Source organism: Antennarius striatus, chromosome 20 (genome assembly GCF_040054535.1).
Source record: "Antennarius striatus isolate MH-2024 chromosome 20, ASM4005453v1, whole genome shotgun sequence".
Taxonomy (NCBI): Eukaryota; Metazoa; Chordata; class Actinopteri; order Lophiiformes; family Antennariidae; genus Antennarius; species Antennarius striatus.
In genome coordinates this window covers 18,513,348-18,537,912 of record NC_090795.1, presented here as the reverse complement: position 1 = coordinate 18,537,912, position 24,565 = coordinate 18,513,348, and the positions used below count along the sequence as shown (strand labels likewise).

The following is a 24,565-nucleotide window of genomic DNA, read 5'->3' as shown; positions in this document are numbered from 1 at the left end:
GAGATTGGACTCTGGACCCTGACAAACTGATAATCTTTCCAACAGGTCTGTGCGTAAAAGCGCACGACATCACCTTCATCTCCTGGTTAAACGCGACTTTGTTAAGCCGAGTTACAAAAGCTGTTTGCCTGGAAGAGACCCGTTGAGTGTAGTTGTTGTTTGGGGCTACCTTCAGGCAGACTCACGGCCAACACAGCCCGGCGCACTCACCCCGATCTGCACGCAGTCGTCTCCCTGGAACTTCGGGATGAACTTGTCTCCTCGGGCCACCTCCGAGCTGTTCAGCGGCCGGAACCGGCAGATCACCTTGATGCAGGTCTCCGCCGGGTCCGTCATGTCCTCCGCTGGATGGATGGAGCGCTGCTGCTTCTCCTGTGGCTCCGACACGGATCAGCTGGGGGCCGGGGGGCCGGGGGGAGCCGCGCCCCTGACTTCAGAGGCTCCACAAAAGTTAGTCCTCAAACACCGAGCATCAAAACTTCAGCTTCCACAAAGCAGCTGGATTGAAACCGGAGCTCACGGAGGGTCTTGACTGAGGTCTGACAGCAGCAGAAGACGAACGTCCACCAGAGGGAGAACCTTCAGGGAGAACGTCTCTCTAGAGGGAGAACCTTCAGGGAGAACGTCTCTCTGGAGGGAGAACCTTCAGGGAGAACGTCTCTCTGGAGGGAGAACCTTCAGGGAGAACGTCTCTCCGGAGGGTTGTGGAACATCTTGATGGACACGGGCTGACCCTGGTCAGACCTGTCTCGGTCTCACTGTCCACTGGAACCTGAGGCAGACCTTCAGTGTGTGTTCAGAGGGGACTGACGCAGAGCTGCACCGGGACTGGAGGATGACGCAGAGCGCGTCACGTGATCGGAACAGTCACGTGGGCTCTTGGTCCGAGGACAGATGCTGCTTTGATGAGGGTCCATGGAGGGTCGATTGACCTGCAGCGTCAGCAGGAAGGTGATGACGGTGGGTCATGTGACGTCACGGCCGTGACTGGGTGTGTGTGTGTGTGTCTGTGTGTGTGTGTGTGTCTGTGTGTGTGTGTGTATGTGTGTGTGAGACTGCGTGTGTGTGTGTGTCTGTGTGTGTGTGTGTGTGTGTGTGTGTGTGTCTGTGTGTGTGTGTGTCTGTGTGTGTGTGTGTGTGTGTGTGTGTGTCTGTGTGTGTGTGTGTCTGTGTGTGTGTGTGTGTGTATGTGTGTGTGAGACTGCGTGTGTGTGTGTGTCTGTGTGTGTGTGTGTGTCTGTGTGTGTGTATGTGTGTGTGAGACTGTGTGTGTGTGTGTGTGTGTGTGTGTGTGTGTCTGTGTGTGTGTGTGTCTGTGTGTGTGTGTGTGTGTGTGAGAGTGTGTGTGTAGGTGTGTGTGTGTGTGTGTGTGTGTGTGTGTGTCTAGGTGTGTGTGTGTGTGTGTGTCTAGGTGTGTGTGTGTGTGTGTGTGTGTGTGTGTATGTGTGTGTGTGTGTGTGTGTGTCTGTGTGTGTGTGTGTGAGAGTGTGTGTGTGTCTATGTGAGTGTGTGTGTGTGTGTGTCTAGGTGTGTGTGTGTGTGTGTGTGTGTGTGTGTGTGTGTGTCTAGGTGTGTGTGTGTGTGTGTCTGTGTGTGTGTGTCTGTGTGTGTGTGTGTGTGTGTGTATGTGTGTGTGTGTGTGTGTGTGTCTGTGTGTGTGTGTGTCTAGGTGTGTGTGTGTGTTTAGGTGTGTATGTGTGTGTGTGTGTGTGTGTGTGAGTGTGTGTGTGTGTGTCTGTGTGTGTGTGTGTCTAGGTGTGTGTGTGTGTTTAGGTGTGTATGTGTGTGTGTGTGTGTGTGTGTGAGTGTGTGTGTGTGTATGTGTGTGTGTGTGTGTGTGTGTTTGTATGTGTGTGTGTGTGTGTGACTGTGTGTGTGTCTAGGTGTGTGTGTCTAGGTGTGTGTGTGTGTGTGTGTGTGTGTGTGTGTGTGTGTGTGTGTGTGTGTGTGTGTGTGTGTGTGGTGACATCCTCACCGGTTCTCCCACCGTGGACCGTTCCGTTACTGCTGTGATCAATGTCATGATAGTTGTGTTCTACATGTACTGGATGCCCCCCCCAGGAGAGGGTTCGGTTGGGGTTGGGGGGGTAGAGGTAGGGTTTCTCTGTCAGCTGTTCATCCGGGTTCTCCCCCCGTTGCTGATCTGATGGAGTTCTTCAGGGTCACTTTGTCCGTTTCCTCGCTGGACCGGTAACAGTACCGCACCAGAGCCGTCGTGTGACGTCAGGCAGTGACCCGTGAACCCCGTGGTGAGTGGAGTCCGTGTTTTAAACTGAAGCAGGAAGAAGAGTTTACTTGTTTAATCATGGACTTCTAATACAGACCTGCTTCATTTTGAGTAGACTGTCCCTTTAATGGAGTCCCTGCACTGCTGCTGCACTGGTACCAGGTGCAGTACCGACATCCACCAGCAGGGGTCAGCAAATACTTAACGTACAGCCAAGGGAGTGGGACGACTGTAACACGTTCTGATGACAACCATTAACTGAATGAAATGTGTCCCAACAGGAGCTGTTTCCTGTGACCTACCACAGCGGCTGTGACTATGATGGTGAGAGCGACGTCCACTTATGGAGAGGTTGGTGGTTTGAGTCCCTGTCTACATGCCAAAGTACCCTCGAGCAAGTGTGTCGGAGTCTGTCACCAACACGCACAAGAAAAAATCCAATTCAAGCCATTCTGGAAGAACACGTCTTTATTCCATAGAAACCGCAGCAGAAAACAGGAGTAGCCGTAAACCCTGGTGCACACACACACACACACACACACACACACACACACACACACACACACACACACACACACACACACACACACACACACACACACACACACACACACACACACACACACACACACACACACACACACACACACACACACACCAGAGACACTATAGATGGATCTGACAGTAAACCTGTTCTGGACTGAGACCATAAATGCGTCTAGAGCTCGTCTGGGGTCTGTCCAGGGTCCACGCATCCATCACTAAACAAATAGAGACGTTAGGATGACGCGTAGGCGGGGGCATTTACTGGTCCTTAGAGCAAGTTGAGAGGGGGGCTGGTCAGAGTTCACAACCAATCAGAGAGGAGGAGGACCCGGTTCTCCCAGTGTGTCTGGGTGCTCAGCAGCGCTCGGGGGCTGAAGGCCGCCCTCTTTGAGGTGAATGGTCTCACCTTCTCTCCCCCCACAATGAACAGATTGTAAATGCTGGCAAAGCAACAACAAGCAATCCAGTCAGCAAACAAGGCAGTCAGCGCAGAGATGGAACTGGATACCTCCTGTTTTACATTCCTGCAAGGTCTCCTCTGAAGAGCAGAGCCGGTTTGGACCAGCAGAACGACAGCAAACACGTCGCTTAGCAACAACATGTAGACATCATGAATCCATCAAACAGTTTGTCCAGAGGCAACACCAGCGTGAAACCCAGGCACTGTTACCCGTGAGCAGTGAACGTGTGATTGGGTCAGCATCAGTAGGACAATCACATCAGCTGACACGTGTTTCTCCTACTGAAGCTGAACCAATCACATCAGCTGACACGTGTTTCTCCTACTGAAGCTGAACCAATCACATCAGCTGACACGTGTTTCTCCTACTGAAGCTGAACCAATCACATCAGCTGACACGTGTTTCTCCTACTGAAGCTGAACCAATCACATCAGCTGACTCGTGTTTCTCCTACTGAAGCTGAACCAATCACATCAGCTGACACGTGTTTCTCCTACTGAAGCTGAACCAATCACATCAGCTGACTGACGTGTAAAGTGTCTTAATGTCCACCCTGGACTCCAACGGCTCACTGAATCCCATGTAGTCAGTTTTGGGTCATGAACCCACATCTGGTCTGAAACGGACTCGAAGCAGAGGTGAAGCTGTGGAGGATGAAGGCCTCCATCAGCTTCACTAACAGTCAGTAGGTGTGAACACGTCCTCCATCAGTCAGTGTGGTAACGACACCACAGACGTGTTGTAGCATCTGAACTGGACTCTAAGCTAACATGAGTCACCACTGGTTCATCCCACTCACTCGTTCATGTAACTCAATCTGAGCACGAGACCCCAGTTATTTTACCAGACTGGGTCTAGTGTGAGGATCCTCACGAGTCACAACACCAGTGTTGGTGGAAGTGTTACCTCCCTGGTTCAAGCTGAATTTAGTTCAACCACCGGTGTAGAAATACGTTCTAAGTGAATCACTTCTAACATACATGCTGTTCTGTAGGACTATTGGGCTTTCAAGGTCATTTCTCTGGCCATCAGTAATAAGCTGACCCAGATAATTACATTTACCAGAACAGTCCCAGATGTTTCTGCAGCACCAGAGATTCACTAACTCTGTCGCTTCAAGGAAAACTTGGAGGTTTGGTTAAGAACTGATTACCTCACGGTGAAAGTCATTTGTTGTAACTCTGTAAACCACGATGGTTTGACCTTTCACCTGTGACCTGTGGACTAAACCACTCTCAGGGTTTAAAGGGGTGGTGTGAGTGAGCCGAGGCTTTTCATTGTGTTTACAGGACCAATGAGGAAAGGACGAACCCACGGACGGTCAAACGTTTGGATACGGTTCCTTATCGCTTCATGCCCTGTGACTGAAGTCAGGATACAGTCAGCGTTACAGTCAGGAGTCCTGCTGCTGGGACGCACCGCAGAAGATGTCGCGATGTTCAGATGCTTTTATTGTAACTTCAGGAGAACGTTATGTTCCAAAGGGGATCTGATCAGGCTCTCGTACCGCTCTCACACGCTCACACACACGCTCTCACACGCTCTTACACACGCTCTTACACACGCTCTCACACGCTCACACACACGCTCTCACACGCTCTTACACACGCTCTCACACACTCTCACACACGCTCACACACACTCTCACACACGTTCTCACACACTCTCACACACGCTCTCACACACGCTCTCACACACTCTCACACACACTCTCACACACTCTCACACACGCTCACACACGCTCACACACACTCTCTCACACGCTCTTACACACGCTCTCACACACGCTCTCACACACGCTCTCACACACGCTCACACACACTCTCACACACGCTCTCACACACTCTCACACACGCTCACACACGCTCACACACGCTCACACACGCTCACACACACTCTCTCACACGCTCTTACACACGCTCTCACACACGCTCTCACACACGCTCACACACGCTCACACACACTCTCTCACACGCTCTTACACACGCTCTCACACACGCTCTCACACACGCTCTCACACACTCTCACACACACTCTCACACACGCTCTCACACACGCTCTCACACACTCTCACACACACTCTCACACACGCTCTCACACACGCTCTCACACACTCTCACACACACTCTCACACACTCTCTCACACGCTCTTACACACGCTCTCACACACGCTCTCACACGCTCACACACGCTCACACACTCTCACACACACTCTCACACACTCTCACACACGCTCACACACGCTCACACACGCTCACACACACTCTCTCACACGCTCTTACACACGCTCTCACACACGCTCTCACACGCTCTCACACACGCTCACACACGCTCACACACACTCTCTCACACGCTCTTACACACGCTCTCACACACGCTCTCACACGCTCTCACGCACGCTCTTACACACGCTCTCACACATGATCACACACGCTCTCACACACGCTCTCACACGCTCTCACGCACGCTCTTACACACGCTCTCACACATGATCACACACGCTCTCACACACGCTCTCACACACACTGATAACTCATCAGTCTTCTCAGACGGGGCGTTTTATCAGCGTCCCAAAGTGTGAATGCTTGGACCACGGCGTTAGTCCACCGCGTCCTGCCCTCAGAGAGACGGCGTTCCATCCAAACATGAACCAGAGGCTCACTGACAGGAAAGAGTTTTACACAGTTTGGACGATACCTGATGAGGTGGAGGATTTATGGAGCGTCTGAAACGTGAAGCTTTTCCTAACAGTTTCCGTCAGTAATAGACTGGGACCATCAGAAGCTGAACACTGGAGGCCTCACACAGCTACACCAATAAATATAACAACACAGACATGTCTTCCCGTTCCTCGGTCTTAACAAATAAATGCATACAGTACTGGTTTACTTCATGAGGCAAACACACGTTTCATCACATGTTCATATGTACATTTACAGTAGATAGTATTTCAGCACAGTTTAAGAGCATAAAACCACACAAGAGAAAAAAATCAATCTTTTGGCTCGTGAGTCGTTCCTGTCAGCTCAACATCACATCGATCTGTATTCACTGACGCTTCTTTAGGTTGTCAGATAACAAATACAAAAACGAGCAGTGAAGGTCTACACTCCAGCTGATGGCTGATTGTGACCAGAGTGTCGTAAATGTAGGATTTATTATGTTAGCTGTAAACAGGACCAATGAGGAAACTAACACTGAACAGAAGAGCTGAGCGATAACGTGAGGTGGAACACGCTACGGTGCTCCATGGAGGTGAAGGAAGCTCCAAAGTCTTTGAGGTTTGTTATCATGAACAGGAAACATGAATTATATTCACATGACATCATTTTCCCGTGACATCACACGTGTGATGGGAGACCCACATCCTGCTGTGATGTCATACGGATGTGTTCCAGGTGGAAGGATGGACTTTCCATTTTTCTACTTCCAGACTGATCAGCATCTGAACACCACTGATGGTGAAATCCATCACTGAATAACGTGAACATAATTCTACAGCAGTGAGGTCTGGAATTAACAACGCACTTAAATCTAGTTCACTTCCTGGCTTCAGTAAGTTTATCCACGATTGTAACTGATCCTTCATTGTGTAAATACAGACTAGAGGGGGAGTTGTTAAAATATTTTGAAGGTGCACTGATGAAGGGTCAGACTCCCTGTTCATCTGACACACCAGCTGAAACTGAAGTCATGTTTGACCCAAGTACTCGGTACTTATGACCTTCAGGAAAGTAGAGCCCGTAACGCCCAGACCAGCCTCCTCCTGTGTGATCCTGACACGAGAAAGCACCAAACAGTTATCTCTATTTATCTGCTCTTTGTGTACATTTTTGTATTTTAATGACTTATTTCTGGCTCATCTTTCCAAGTCTCTTAATTCATCCCATTCTTTTGTAAAGCTCTGAACAGCATCACGTCTGAACGGCTCTTTAGTTAACTGTGACATCAGAGGAAGGCGGCCGCCATGTGAATATTTCTGATTAAATAAGGATACATGGAGACATGTATTGATTGACGTTGATCAGAATCAATGAGCGGAGCTGGAATCACCAACAGTCCAGTCAGATGACAGGAAGGACAAATGAACATGATTTGGTCTTTTTAACCATATTTGCTAACAGTAAGAGAAACGCATCAGGTTCCATCTCCATCGCCCTGGTGAGAAGATGAATCCATCAGCCTGCTGCACAGCTAATGCCTGTAGGCCTGTAGTCCTACAGTAGAGTCTACAGCCCTACAGTAGTCTACAGCCCTACAGTAGAGTCTACAGCCCTACAGTAGAGTCTACAGCCCTACAGTAGAGTCTACAGCCCTACAGTAGAGTCTACAGCCCTACAGTAGAGTCTACAGACCTACAGTAGAGTCTACAGCCCTACAGTAGAGTCTACAGCCCTACAGTAGAGTCTACAGACCTACAGTAGAGTCTACAGCCCTACAGTAGAGTCTACAGACCTACAGTAGAGTCTACAGCCCTACAGTAGAGTCTACAGCCCTACAGTAGAGTCCACAGACAGACCTACAGTAGAGTCTACAGACAGCCTGCTGTAGGTCGACCCTGTATCTAAACCACACTGAACACTGATGCCAGCAGCCTGATGAGAGTGACCCATTGCATCACACAGAGAGCGACGCCCCAAATCGTTGGCAGATTAATGGTCTGTGTGAAGATCACCACAGGTAGTCGTGTCCACACCATGTTCGTGCTTTAAAGAGAAACAGCGTGAACTATAAAAGATGACAGTAAAGTTTCCGACATTCATTCTGGACTCCCAAAACAAAGATACTACTGATACTACTGCTTAAGACACTACCCTATATAACCAGTTTGTTAACCCTCTACTCCAGTACCTGCTGCTCACTACCACCTGGATATTTTGCATAAATAACTCACCAGCCAAACTATTGATTATTTTCCTCTTGGTTCACACGGAGCAGACAGACACTCAAGCATCAAGCATATTGATTTGTTTTAAACATTCACTTGGTAAACTAACGACTACTTCAGATTACAGCAACAGTTTAATCTCTTGTTCTTCCACGGCCGTCCTCATCCGGACCCACAGTGTCGGTAATCCCACTACACACCATCACCAGCGCATCTCTCTGGAAGGACTCCTCTGTCAGGAGGGGGGGAAGGGAAGGCTTCCTTTGAATGAAGGTTTGGTGATGGATTACATTGCTATTCCTCTGGTGCAAGGCAGGGGATCAGGAACACACACGTGTGTGTATCCTCAGGAACACACACGTGTGTGTATCCTCAGGAACACACACGTGTGTGTATCCTCAGGAACACACACGTGTGTGTATCCTCAGGAACACACACGTGTGTGTATCCTCAGGAACACACACGTGTGTGTATCCTCAGGAACACACGTGTGTGTATCCTTGTGTAACAGTAACTGAATGGATGTGACAGCACTGGTGAACCCAGCAGGAACACACTTCCTAAATAACTACCCTTTGAGACGCTGCCTCCAGTTCTTCGGTAACACTGGTGTCCAGGACGCCACCTGATGCTAACAGTAGAGCGACATCCTGATGCTAACAGTAGAGCGACATCCTGATGCTAACAGTAGAGCGACATCCTGATGCTAACAGTAGAGCGACATCCTGATGCTAACAGTAGAGCGACATCCTGCTGCGACGCATGGCCTCACTGATCAGGTAGGCGGGGCTGATCTCCGGCTCCTCCGTCATCACCACGATGTTCTGCCACTCTCCACACTGGTTGGACTTCTTGATGGTGTCCACCACACACAGAGCGTAGAGACAGTCCTCGAAGGTGGCAGCCATGGTCAGGGGCCTCCCGTCCCACGTCCTCCGGTCATCCTGGTCCTGGAAGGCCTGCCTCACCGCCTGGATCATGCGGATGGTCCCGGTGAGGTAGGGGGACGGGATGTCGCTGAAGGCCTTCTCCGGTAGGGATGCCTTCTCCAGCGGCGTGGAGTCTTTGAGCAGGAGTTCAGGTCCTCCACCGCCCCCGTTCTTCTGTCCGTACAGGTCCGTTCCCATTACCATCAACCTCCCCACGGTTCCCACGACGATCACCTCCTGCCGGAAGTCTCCCGGCACATTGAAGTTGAGCGTGACGGTGCAGCAGGCCCCGCCCTCCAGCACCATCTGGAAGGTGCAGAAGTCGTCGCTGGTGATCTGACGGATGCCCCGGATGTGGTCGGTCTGCTTGATGAAGGTTTTCAGGAAGCCGTGGACCTTCGCCGCACGCTGACCAGTCAGGAACGTCAGCAGGTCAATGATGTAACTGCCCACCGAGTGCAGGCCGCCCCCCCCCATCAGGTCGTCACAGCTCCAGTTGTATTTCTTCCCCAGGAGGCTCCCGCTGTGGACCTTCAGGACACAGAGGCTCAGGGTGAATACACTTTATTAGGTGTCAGAAAACACTGATGGTGCTAAAGGTAAGGTGAGGTAAGGTGCTGGAGGTCACGTCTGTGGTGACTGTACGCAGATCAGCAGAACGACGTCCATTGGGACACAAACCCAACGTCATACCTGAGCTTCACACACCAGAAGTTCACCAACATATCCTTCTTGTAACAACTCCTTCATACGGACAAAGGCTGGCAAGAAACGTAGGACATTTCCCATAATGCTCAGCAACTTGGGGTAGTACTGGGCCGCGGACATCATACGGAAGGCGTCCAGAGGCGTAGCTGTCCGGTCACAGATGACGTTCTTCCCAATACCTGAAAAACGAGAGAGGATGGTCATGAGCAAGAGAGGTTTAAAGTTCTGCTGCAGAAGATCAGGAACACATGTAACGTGATATAAATACTGTAACCCTTGTTAGTTTTGTATAATATATAGAAGAATGTAAACATGTATGGTATGTTCTGTGAACGTTTGGTAAAGATGTGTTCTTTGTAGAGGTAGATCAGCAGAAAAGTAGAAAATCCAAACAGGGACCACAATCTCAAATGACGTTTGGCTACAAACCCATCATGCAACAAATCTGTACAATGTTACTGTAACTTGTTAGAATGTTGTTGTGAAGATAAACTAATAAATCAGTCAACAGTCCAGAGAGTAAAGCCATCCTGTCATTCATGGTGGAGGGAAACCTCCCATGCTAATCTGCTGCTAGCTTCCATCCACCAGGACAGGAAACGAATCCCTCTGACCCAGATCTGTGATACGCCATAGATAGATAGATAGATGGATGGATGGATGGATGGATGGATGGATGGATGGATGGATGGATGGATGGATGGATGGATGGATGGATGGATGGATGGATGGATGGATGGATGGATGGATGGATGGATGGATGGATGGATGGATGGATGGATGGATGGATGGATAGGTAGGTAGGTAGGTAGGTAGGTAGGTAGGTAGGTAGGTAGGTAGATAGATAGATAGATAGATAGATAGATAGATAGATAGATAGATAGATAGATAGATAGATAGATAGATAGATAGATAGATAGATAGATAGATAGATAGATAGATACTTCATTGATCCTGGAGAAAGTTGTACACATCCACTGCTCAGGCATTACATAATGAATAAATACTGGATAAACACCAGGAGAAAAAGAAACACTGACACCACAGGACATACACTACACTAACAGACACATGTAGCACTAACAGGACTTATATACTAAACTATAACTAAAATATAAACAGTATAAAATTAAATTAAATCCATTTAACCCCGTGCTGACCTCCCCACCTCCCCCCCGATCCTCCTGAGAGAGTCATTGTACCCCCTGATGGCACGGGGCACGAAGGAGGACCTCAGCCTCTCTGTGGAGGCGCTGTGTGACAGCAGTCTGCCGCTGAAGGTGCTTCTCTGCTGGGAGAAGGTGGTGTGCAGGGGGTGCCTGGTGTTGTTCATGATGGCCTTAACTTTAGACATGGTCCTGCTCTCCAGAAGCATGTCCACAGAGTCCAGGCTCAGCCCGACCACTGAGCCCGCTCTGCGGATGAGTCTGTTCAGACAGTCCATATCTCTTTTCCTGGCCCCCCCACCCCAACACACAATGGCGTATGACAGCACACTGGAGACTACGGACTGATAGAACATGAGAAGGAGCTTAGGACAGATGTTGAAGGAGGCCAGCCTCCTCAGGAAGTACATCCTGCTCTGCCCCTTCTTGTACACACAGTCCCAGTTGAGTGACCAGTCCAGTCTGCTGTCTAGCTGCAGTCCCAGGTACTGATAGTTTTCTACCACCTCCACCTCACTGCCTTTGATGATCACCGGCTGTGGAGAGGGAGGTGCCCGCCGGAAATCCAGAACCATCTCCTTTGTCTTGGAGACATTGAGCTGGAGCTGGTTCTGTTGGCACCACTCCACGAAGTCAGCCACCAATGCCCTGTACCCCCCTCATACAGCCACCAATGCCCTGTACCCCCCCTCATCACCCTCCAGGATACATGCCACTATCGCGGTGTCATCGGAGTACTTCTGTATGTGGCAGGTATCCGAGTTGTGCTTGAAGTCTGATGTGTAGAGGGTGAAGAGAATGGGGGAGAGCACGGTCCCCTGTGGCGCCCCCGTGCTGCTGGTCACCATAGAAGACAAACAGTCCCCCGTACAGAGGTACTGGGGTCTGTCTGTTAGGTAGTCCGTGATCCAGCTCACGAGGTAGGGGTCCACAGCCACGGAGGTCAGTTTGTCCTGTAGGAGCTGGGGCTGGATGGTGTTGAAGGCGCTTGAAAAGTCAAAGAAGAGCACTCTGACGGCACAGCCCCCGGTGTCCAGGTAGGAGAGCACACGGTGGACGAGGTACAAGACAGCGACACCTTGGCCTGATAGGTGAACTGGGGAGGCTCCATTGAACCCTGCACCTGTGGACGCATGAGCTCCAGGACCAGTCGCTCTATGGTCTTCATTACGTGGGAGGTAAGAGCGACCGGTCGGTGGTCGTTGAGCTCAGTAGGACCCTTAGTTATGAATGGCTGTAAGGAAAGTTTCTGCTCTGCTGCTTCCATCTGTTAGCAGATAAAACTGCAGCAATCCTTTCCAACCCCTATTATAAATTAGGTTTGTTAAAACGATGCTATTTATCAGATGCATAACCAATAAACCAGATCTTTCTCCTCATTAAACATAGAATGCTTCTTTACCTACTGCTGTAGAGACAAACATCTCTAGTAGTTTATGGAGATCCTTTAGCTGTTGTGACCTCCTGCCACCATGATACCTGCTGGTGTTCCTGAGGAACCGGAGGCCATCCCTCATATGGAAAGAAAGGCTTTCAGTTCCTGCTTTATATTCCTCCTGGAACCACCTTCCTGAAACATTACGTACAATCTCCTATGGGACTCAAGTCAGATGACTGTGACTCTAGAACATTCACAATGTTCTAGAAAGTTCTAAAACAAAGCCTTGTTGGACTCTGAGGTCTGCTTAGGATCATTGTCCTTCTGGGACATCCAGTGATCATCCCGCTTCACCGCAGCTGGTTTCCTGACCCCTTATTGAACCCGTTCTCTCTAATGCTGCTGGTTTCCAGTGTGTGAGGAAGCAAAGTCGCTTCAGAGCATAAACACACGTGTCTTCTCAGTACTGTCTCAGCGTACTGACTCTCCTCCAGACTCACCGCTGAACCTCAGGACCCAACAAACACACAACAGCATTCCCACACCGGTGTGTGTTGGGTCAGAGGTAGCCCATGAGCCCTGAGGTGTGTGATAGCGGTTACACCAGATTGATGAAGGCTACTCCTCAGCAGGTGGAGTCATCGGGAACAGCTGTTGTTGGTGACGGATGCTGAAATCTGTTGAAATGGTTGTCTTTTGTTTCTTTAAGGGTTGTGACACAGCTACAACATCTTTGTGATGAAGTAGAGCTGTCAGGTGAAGCTCATGGAGCAGAAAGAACCCCCATCACAGCAGATCATCCCTTCATATCAATGATTCATGTGAAGGACTTTAACCAACAAACTAAAGATAGCAAGAGAAAGAGATCCCATCAACAACCATCCTGTATACTGAATTATAGGCTGTAAAGGGATAAAAATAAAGAACTACAATCGTTCATTGATTTTCCGTACTGTTTTCTCCGTCTTCGCGGGTCACGGGGGTTGCTGAAGCCTATAGCAGACCTAAAACTGCTTTTGCTAACTCTTCTGGTATTTTGACAGTTTCAGTATTTCTTCACACGTCACATGTCCATTGATCCAGATTCATTATTCATCAAGTACTTTTGTTCATATGATGTTCACATGAGTTATTCCATGTATTCTGACCGTGTTAGTGACCACGTGGGGGGGGGGGGGGGGGGCACCAGCTGATTGGTTTGGATTTTCTGCTCTGTATTTAAAAATGTCACCAGTCTCTCCTGGAAACATTCAAGAAGCATCAGATTCAAAGAATCTAACAGGATTGCCAACAACACGCCAGAGGTGTCACGCGTGTTATTCTGACACGCATCATGTGTGTTTGAGGCCCCATCATGAACTCCAGCTTTAACAGATGAAGGCAGAGGAGTTCAGCTCCACTTTGTTTCTCTTTCATTCTGGCTTTGATTGGTTGTTTTGTCAGCCAACCACCAAACGCTGCCGACCATCTACTCCGGCCACTAGAGGACGCTGTATGTTCCACATTAGATAGATAGATAGATAGATAGATAGATAGATAGATAGATAGATAGATAGATAGATAGATAGATAGATAGATAGATAGATAGATAGATAGATAGATAGATAGATAGATAGATAGATAGATAGATAGATAGATAGATAGATAGATAGATAGATAGATAGATAGATAGATAGATAGATAGATAGATAGATACTTTATTAATCCCGGAGGAAATTGCATTAAGGTACTGATATTTCTGTGTATTTGACAGTAGGAACTGAGACGGTACCCATTATGGCTTGCTTCGTCCTTGTTTGGATGTTTCATTAATAGCCGCTACCATGGTAACCCTGCTGCCATGACAAGAGAACCTTGGACAAACTGCTGGACATCATGGACAATGTCAGCCACCCTCTGCACACCGTTACCAACAACCAGAGGAGCCTGAGAAGCCTGAGCAGCCAGAGGCTGAACCCCCCCAACATGAAGGACCAACAGACTGAAGAACTCCTTCATTCCAGAGCCATTAAACTGATCTACTCCTCCCTGGGGGAGATGAAGAAGAAGAAAGTCCACAGGAGAGCTGAGGGACGACACAGACAATACAGCAAAAACTATACAAAACCTATAGACATTCACTAAACCCATACCTAACCAGGCCTGTTTATTTTTTATTTCTATTTATGTTTTTCTATTTATATATTCTTGATGGGTTATTTATTAGTCTTTCTATTTGGTGTTGTACTACTTTCTATGTGCTGGTGCTTTCTGTGTGCTTTTTCTGTGTTTTGTGTACTTACTGTGCTGTGTGTGACGGAGAAGTTAATTTACCTGATGGAACCTCCTTAAGGGATCAATAAAGTTATACTCTACTCTACCATGACATGTTATAATGCTACCATGACATGTTATAATGCTACCATGACATGTTATAATGCTACCATGACATGTTATAGTGCTACCATGACATGTTATAATGCTACCATGACATGTTATAATGCTACCATGACATGTTATAATGCTACCATGACATGTTATAATGCTACCATGACATGTTATAGTGCTACCATGACATGTTATAATGCTACCATGACATGTTATAATGCTACCATGACATGTTATAATGCTACCATGACATGTTATAATGCTACCATGACATGTTTTAACGATACCATGACATGTTTTAATGCTACCATGACATGTTTTAACGATACCATGACATGTTTTAACGATACCATGACATGTTTTAACGATACCATGACATGTTTTAACGATACCATGACATGATTTATTGCTACCATGACATGTTTTAACGATACCATGACATGTTGTAATGCTACCATGACGTGTTTGGTGAGGGTCTGACTCCTACATGGTTAAGGTAGAGTATTGCAGGTTTGGTAAATAATAAATGTCAAGCTGACATTTTTTCTAGCGTAGTTAAGATGCATTTAAAAATGGGGTTATAATTAAGTCAAACATGTCATAACTATGTACAGGTCGCCCTCATGCATTCGCGCATCCACACGACTTCACCTCATCGTGGATTTTTGGCAGGCAGTCACATGATACCGTACTCACATTCTATTGGCTGACGGCGTCCTAAAGTGCGCTACTTTCCGTGAGTCTCTGACTTTTGTGAGACACAAAAGTGTTTTAAACAGTCTATCAGAGTGTTTTAGAGGTAATACAGAGAGAAGATGGTTTAATATCAGTATGGGGGGGTTCAGAAACGTTTAAATTACCATAAATAATAAGATAGTTTGTCGCTATATTGCGGAGTTCGTTAATCACATGTGATTCCTGGAACGCATTAAGCACGAAGAACAAGGGATTAATTCATTCATAATGTTTCAAATAATACATGGAATTATCACAGGGCTCCAAATTTGCATTTCTTATTTGTAATTAATCAATCAATCCACTTGTGCAGCTGTTGTGTTGCTATGGTGATGTTATACAGGCCCCCAGCAGTTGGATGACGTTGCTGCGTTCAGTGTGAGATAATCGTGCAAGAGGATGATTCACAGGATGCAGTTTGCTGGAAATCAAATGTGTTGGTTTTTTCAGGTCGTGAACCAGTGAGGCTTCAGATCGACGATCTTCCACTGCTCTAGTCCTGTGTGGTGGTAGATAACAGTGTTCACCAGAACAATCTGTCTGGTCCAGTCTAGTCAGTGGTCGTGAACCGTTGATGGTGACATCACGTTATCTGAACACTAACCACGAGGAACACGATGGACTTCCCCACGGATCAGTCCTTATTTCTCTCTTTATTATGGGGTGTCAGCTGAGGAGAACCTGTCTACTCAGACGTGTTTCAGCCCGACCTTCAGTTTGTTGGTTCAGTTTTACAAAATATATTTGAGCTGGGGGGGGGGTGTTTGCAGAAATGGCTGCGTACCATTATGGTATGGTTGTGTTTAGATCACTACTAAGAGTTCATGGTCCTGACCAGTTTGACTCCTGTCAGAATCAGATTTTAAAAAGGTGACCCTTCAGAACCTTGTTATGTTCACAGTGGAGAATAAAGAGAAGCTTCTTGTCTCAGACGGGTCGGACACCGTGTTTTCAGGACAGGTGATATTCACTACTCAGTCGTTGTGAGTCTGGATGTTCACTGGACCAAACTGAAACCACTTCCTGTTGTCACAAACTGAGGCCTGAAGCGTCCACATGCTGTGGTGACAGAAGTGATTATCTCAGTGTGTGTGCCGTTTGTTAGACAGGACACACACCAACCACAGGTGAACATCACCAACATCCCATCCTCAACACGGCAGGGTAACGTCCTTCACGTGTGTCACCATGGCTGCTAGACACCAATGAAACACCCCCTCAGTAAAGGTAGAGGTAAAAGGGAGACGTTAATAAACAGACTCACCTTCAGTGAACACGTCACCATCGTTTTCACAGCATCAGAAAGCATCCCATCATTTTATACACTGATGATAATCCCCAACGGTGATCAATCACACGCATTTATGTGTGTGTGTGCAGCCCCTGAACACACACACACACACACACACACACACACACACACACACCACACACACACACACACACACACACACACACACACACACACACACACACACACACACACACACACACACACACCACACACACACACACACACACACACACACACACACACACACACACACACACACCACACACACACACACACACACCACACACACACACACACACACACACACACACACACACACCACACACACACCACACACACACCACACACACACACACACACACACACACACACACACACACAAGACACACACACACACACACACACACACACACACACCACACACACACACACACACACACACACCACACACACACCACACACACACACCACACACACACACACACACACACACACACACACACACACACACACACACCACACACACACACACACACACACACACACACACACCACACACACACCACACACACACCACACACACACACACACACACACACACACACACACACACACACACACACACACACACACACCACACACACACACACACACACCACACACACACACACACACACACACACACACACACACACACACACCACACACACACACACACACACCACACACACACACACACACACACACACACACACACACACACACACACACCACACACACACACACACACACATACACACACACACACACACACACACACACCACACACACACACACACACACCACACACACACCACACACACACCACACACACACCACACACACACACACACACACACACACACACACACACACAACACACACACACACACACACACACACACACACACACACCACACACACACACACACACACACACACACACCACACACACACCACACACACACACACACACACACACACACACACACACACACACACACACACACCACACACACACACCACAGACACACACACACACCACACACACACACACACACACACACACACACACACACACACACACACACACCACACACACACACCACAGACACACACACACACACACACACACACACACACCACACACACACACACACACACACACACACACACACCACACACACACACACACACACACCACACACACACCACACACACACACCACACACACACACACACACACACACACACACACACACACACACCACACACACACACACACACACACACACCACACACACACCACACACACACCACACACACACACACACACACACACACACACACACACACACACACACACACCACACACACACACCACAGACACACACACACACCACACACACACACACACACACACACACACACACACACACACACACACACACACACACACACACACACACACACACACCACACACACACACCACAGACACACACACACACCACACACACACACACCACAGACACACACACACACCACACACACACACACACACACACCACACACACACACACACACACACACACACACACACACACACCACACACACACACACACACACACACACACACACACACACACACACACACACCACACACACACACACCACAGACACACACACACACACACACACACACACACACACACACACACACACACACACACCACACACACACACACACACACACACACACACACCACAGACACACACACACACCACACACACACACACACACACACACACACACACACACACACACACACACCACACACACACACACACACACACACACACACACACACACACACACACACACACACACACCACACACACACACACACACACACACACACACACACACACACGGAGCCTCTAACCACGATGCTGTTGGTGGACAGGGGGCGCTGTTCTTCAGTGGTTCCGACAGAGAACAGTCAGCACCTGGTGATCAATCATTGTGACCAGAGGAGACACGTGTTCACCAGACTCACCCGTACGTGGTGTACACATGTATAAGTACCACGTGTTTAAACGTATTGTGTATTAGTACCTGCATAGAGGTGATGTTCACCAGATGTCACTAGTAGAACCTGTGTGTTCCTGTGGGGTGACGGGTGTGTGCTCCTCTCTAGCGCCGTGCGTTAGCATGTTAGCATGAATGACAGGAGTCACGAGACGTGTTCCATTAATGACATCTGATGGGCGGTTGCACACGCAGCTACGTCACGTCTCGCCGCTGTGGACGGCTCAGGAACCACGTGGACGACTGTAGTTAGTCATGTGAATGAATCACATGACGGGCGTGACTGTCAGGACTGCATCGCAAAACATCATGTGTGAGAAAACATCATGTGTGAGAAAACATCATGGAGACTTTCATGCATTTTTAAGCAAATCAGACGAGGATTTCTCTGAGGTCATGTGACCTGTGTGCAGTAGCAGACCTCAGATCTGATCATAACATGAAGTAGTAATGAATTAAAACATGTTTGTAATGAATTAAAACATGTTTGTAATGAATTAAAACATGTTTGTAACACAATCATCCCACAATAGTTCCTCTGACATCCTCCTTCAGTCGTGGTGTGTTTACTGTCTGAAACGTGTTGTCTCCCCACAGCAGGAAGAACCAGTTCAACGTCTTTCTGTGTGTGTGTGTGTGTGTGTGTGTGTGTGTGTGTGTGTGTGTGTGTGTGTGTGTCTGACAGTGTGTGTGTGTGTGTGTGTGTGTGTGTGTGTGTGTGTGTGTGTGTGTGTGTGTGTGTGTGTGTGTGTGTGTGTCTGACAGTGTGTGTCTGACAGTGTGTGTCTGACAGTGTGTGTCTGACAGTGTGTGTCTGACAGTGTGTGTCTGACAGTGTGTGTCTGACATTGTGTGACGGCGCTGTGATGATGAATGTATCAAAAAGTTTTTTTTTTAAATTCTGTCTTTTTATTGATTACAATAAAAATTTGAGTCGACAAAAAATAAAGAAAATGAAAAAACAAATCCAGACAAACGATTCTGGTGTAGATCTGAAAGACAGGGGAGACGTTTGGAGACAGACGGGGGAGACGTTTGGAGACAGACAGGTAGACGTTTGGAGACAGACGGGTAGACGTTTGGAGACAGACGGGTAGACGTTTGGAGACAGACGGGGGAGACGTTTGGAGACAGACGGGTAGACGTTTGGAGACAGACGGGGGAGACGTTTGGAGACAGACAGGTAGACGTTTGGAGACAGACGGGTAGACGTTTGGAGACAGACAGGTAGACGTTTGGAGACAGACGGGGGAGACGTTTGGGGACAGACGGGTAGACGTTTGGAGACAGACGGGGGAGACGTTTGGAGACAGACGGGTAGACGTTTGGAGACAGACAGGTAGACGTTTGGAGACAGACGGGTAGACGTTTGGAGACAGACGGGGGAGACGTTTGGGGACAGACGGGTAGACGTTTGGAGACAGACGGGGGAGACGTTTGGAGACAGACGGGTAGACGTTTGGAGACAGACAGGTAGACGTTTGGAGACAGACGGGTAGACGTTTGGAGACAGACGGGGGAGACGTTTGGAGACAGACAGGTAGACGTTTGGAGACAGACGGGTAGACGTTTGGAGACAGACGGGGGAGACGTTTGGAGACAGACAGGTAGACGTTTGGAGACAGACGGGTAGACGTTTGGAGACAGACGGGGGAGACGTTTGGAGACAGACAGGTAGACGTTTGGAGACAGACGGGGGAGACGTTTGGAGACAGACAGGTAGACGTTTGGAGACAGACGGGTAGACGTTTGGAGACAGACGGGGGAGACGTTTGGAGACAGACGGGTAGACGTTTGGAGACAGACGGGTAGACGTTTGGAGACAGACAGGTAGACGTTTGGAGACAGACAGGTAGACGTTTGGAGACAGATGGGGAGACGTTTGGAGACAGACGGGGGAGACGTTTGGAGACAGACGGGTAGACGTTTGGAGACAGACGGGTAGACGTTTGGAGACAGACAGGTAGACGTTTGGAGACAGACGGGTAGACGTTTGGAGACAGACAGGTAGACGTTTGGAGACAGACGGGGGAGACGTTTGGAGACAGACAGGTAGACGTTTGGAGACAGACAGGTAGACGTTTGGAGACAGACAGGTAGACGTTTGGAGACAGACAGGTAGACGTTTGGAGACAGACGGGTAGACGTTTGGAGACAGATGGGGAGACGTTTGGAGACAGACGGGGGAGACGTTTGGAGACAGACAGGTAGACGTTTGGAGACAGACGGGTAGACGTTTGGAGACAGACGGGTAGACGTTTGGAGACAGACAGGTAGACGTTTGGAGACAGACGGGGGAGACGCCTGGAGACAGACAGGTAGACGTTTGGAGACAGACGGGGGAGACGTTTGGAGACAGACAGGTAGACGTTTGGAGACAGACGGGGGAGATGTTTGGAGACAGACGGGTAGACGTTTGGAGACAGACGGGGGAGACGTTTGGAAACAGACTGGGGAGACGTTTGGAGACAGACGGGGGAGACGTTTGGAGACAGACGGGTAGACGTTTGGAGACAGACGGGGGAGACGTTTGGAGACAGACGGGGGAGACGTTTGGAGACAGACGGGGGAGACGTTTGGAGACAGACGGGGGAGACGTTTGGGGACAGACGGGTAGACGTTTGGAGACAGACGGGGGAGACGTTTGGAGACAGACGGGTAGACGTTTGGAGACAGACGGGGGAGACGTTTGGAGACAGACGGGGGAGATGTTTGGAGACAGACGGGGGAGATGTTTGGAGACAGACGGGGGAGACGTTTGGAGACAGACGGGTAGACGTTTGGAGACAGACGGGTAGACGTTTGGAGACAGACGGGTAGACGTTTGGAGACAGACGGGTAGACGTTTGGAGACAGACAGGTAGACGTTTGGGGACAGACGGGGGAGACGTTTGGAGACAGACAGGTAGACGTTTGGAGACAGACAGGTAAACGTTTGGAGACAGACAGGTAGACGTTTGGAGACAGACAGGTAGACGTTTGGAGACAGACGGGTAGACGTTTGGAGACAGACGGGGGAGACGCCTGGAGACAGACAGGTAGACGTTTGGAGACAGACGGGGGAGACGTTTGGAGACAGACAGGTAGACGTTTGGAGACAGACGGGGGAGATGTTTGGAGACAGACGGGTAGACGTTTGGAGACAGACGGGGGAGACGTTTGGAAACAGACTGGGGAGACGTTTGGAGACAGACGGGGGAGACGTTTGGAGACAGACGGGTAGACGTTTGGAGACAGACGGGGGAGACGTTTGGAGACAGACGGGGGAGACGTTTGGAGACAGACGGGGGAGACGTTTGGAGACAGACGGGGGAGACGTTTGGGGACAGACGGGTAGACGTTTGGAGACAGACGGGGGAGACGTTTGGAGACAGACGGGGGAGACGTTTGGAGACAGACAGGTAGACGTTTGGAGACAGACGGGGGAGATGTTTGGAGACAGACGGGGGAGATGTTTGGAGACAGACGGGGGAGACGTTTGGAGACAGACGGGTAGACGTTTGGAGACAGACGGGTAGACGTTTGGAGACAGACGGGTAGACGTTTGGAGACAGACGGGTAGACGTTTGGAGACAGACAGGTAGACGTTTGGGGACAGACGGGGGAGACGTTTGGAGACAGACAGGTAGACGTTTGGAGACAGACAGGTAAACGTTTGGAGACAGACAGGTAGACGTTTGGAGACAGACAGGTAGACGTTTGGAGACAGACGGGTAGACGTTTGGAGACAGATGGGGGAGACGTTTGGAGACAGACAGGTAGACGTTTGGAGACAGACGGGTAGACGTTTGGAGACAGACGGGTAGACGTTTGGAGACAGACGGGTAGACGTTTGGAGACAGACAGGTAGACGTTTGGAGACAGACGGGGGAGACGTTTGGAGACAGACGGGGGAGATGTTTGGAGACAGACGGGTAGACGTTTGGAGACAGACGGGGGAGACGTTTGGAAACAGACTGGGGAGACGTTTGGAGACAGACGGGGGAGACGTTTGGAGACAGACGGGTAGACGTTTGGAGACAGACGGGGGAGACGTTTGGAGACAGACGGGGGAGACGTTTGGAGACAGACGGGGGAGACGTTTGGAGACAGACGGGGGAGACGTTTGGGGACAGACGGGTAGACGTTTGGAGACAGACGGGGGAGACGTTTGGAGACAGACGGGTAGACGTTTGGAGACAGACGGGGGAGACGTTTGGAGACAGACGGGGGAGACGTTTGGAGACAGACGGGGGAGACGTTTGGAGACAGACAGGTAGACGTTTGGAGACAGACGGGGGAGATGTTTGGAGACAGACGGGGGAGATGTTTGGAGACAGACGGGGGAGACGTTTGGAGACAGACGGGTAGACGTTTGGAGACAGATGGGGGAGACGTTTGGAGACAGACGGGGGAGACGTTTGGAGACAGACGAGGGAGACGTTTGGAGACAGACGGGTAGACGTTTGGAGACAGACGGGTAGACGTTTGGAGACAGACGGGGGAGACGTTTGGAGACAGACGGGGGAGATGTTTGGAGACAGACGGGGGAGACGTTTGGAGACAGACGGGGGAGACGTTTGGAGACAGACAGGTAGACGTTTGGAGACAGACGGGGGAGATGTTTGGAGACAGACGGGTAGACGTTTGGAGACAGACGGGGGAGACGTTTGGAAACAGACTGGGGAGACGTTTGGAGACAGACGGGGGAGACGTTTGGAGACAGACGGGTAGACGTTTGGAAACAGACGGGGGAGACGTTTGGAGACAGACGGGGGAGACGTTTGGAGACAGACGGGGGAGACGTTTGGGGACAGACAGGTAGACGTTTGGAGACAGACGGGGGAGACGTTTGGAGACAGACGGGTAGACGTTTGGAGACAGACGGGGGAGACGTTTGGAGACAGACGGGGGAGACGTTTGGAGACAGACGGGGGAGACGTTTGGAGACAGACAGGTAGACGTTTGGAGACAGACGGGGGAGATGTTTGGAGACAGACGGGGGAGACGTTTGGAGACAGACGGGTAGACGTTTGGAGACAGACGGGGGAGACGTTTGGAGACAGACGGGGGAGATGTTTGGAGACAGACGGGGGAGACGTTTGGAGACAGACGGGGGAGACGTTTGGAGACAGACGGGTGAAGTTTGGAGACAGACGGGGGAGACATTTGGAGACAGACGGGGGAGACGTTTGGAGACAGACGGGGGAGACGTTTGGAGACAGATGGGGGAGACGTTTGGAGACAGACAGGTAGACGTTTGGAGACAGACGGGTAGACGTTTGGAGACAGACAGGTAGACGTTTGGAGACAGACGGGGGAGACGTTTGGAAACAGACTGGGGAGACGTTTGGAGACAGACGGGGGAGACGTTTGGAGACAGACGGGTAGACGTTTGGAAACAGACGGGGGAGACGTTTGGAGACAGACGGGGGAGACGTTTGGAGACAGACGGGGGAGACGTTTGGGGACAGACAGGTAGACGTTTGGAGACAGACGGGGGAGACGTTTGGAGACAGACGGGTAGACGTTTGGAGACAGACGGGGGAGACGTTTGGAGACAGACGGGGGAGACGTTTGGAGACAGACGGGGGAGACGTTTGGAGACAGACAGGTAGACGTTTGGAGACAGACGGGGGAGATGTTTGGAGACAGACGGGGGAGACGTTTGGAGACAGACGGGTAGACGTTTGGAGACAGACGGGGGAGACGTTTGGAGACAGACGGGGGAGATGTTTGGAGACAGACGGGGGAGAC

The 24,565-nt window shown here is 49.7% G+C and overlaps 2 protein-coding genes across 3 annotated transcripts in view; both read right to left on the bottom strand.

Annotated features, from left to right (window-relative positions):
* The window catches only part of LOC137587759 (kinesin-1 heavy chain-like), a 24,319-nt gene extending 23,488 nt beyond the window's left edge, over positions 1-831 (bottom strand). The window contains exon 1 of one of the 2 annotated variants that reach the window (XM_068304371.1): positions 211-831. In XM_068304371.1, the coding sequence (XP_068160472.1) occupies positions 211-336 (126 nt within the window). In that variant the 5' untranslated portion in view covers positions 337-831. The remainder of the gene's footprint in view (positions 1-210) is intronic. The other variant, XM_068304370.1, reaches the window with a different exon arrangement.
* Positions 832-7,648: 6,817 nt separating this feature from the next.
* The window catches only part of gfod1 (glucose-fructose oxidoreductase domain containing 1), a 35,562-nt gene continuing 18,645 nt past the window's right edge, over positions 7,649-24,565 (bottom strand). Inside the window, exons 2-3 of the mRNA XM_068343577.1 lie at positions 9,745-9,938; positions 7,649-9,582 (exon numbers count right to left, since the gene is read on the bottom strand). Of these exons, the coding sequence (XP_068199678.1) occupies positions 8,854-9,582; positions 9,745-9,938 (923 nt within the window). The 3' untranslated portion in view covers positions 7,649-8,853. The remainder of the gene's footprint in view (positions 9,583-9,744; positions 9,939-24,565) is intronic.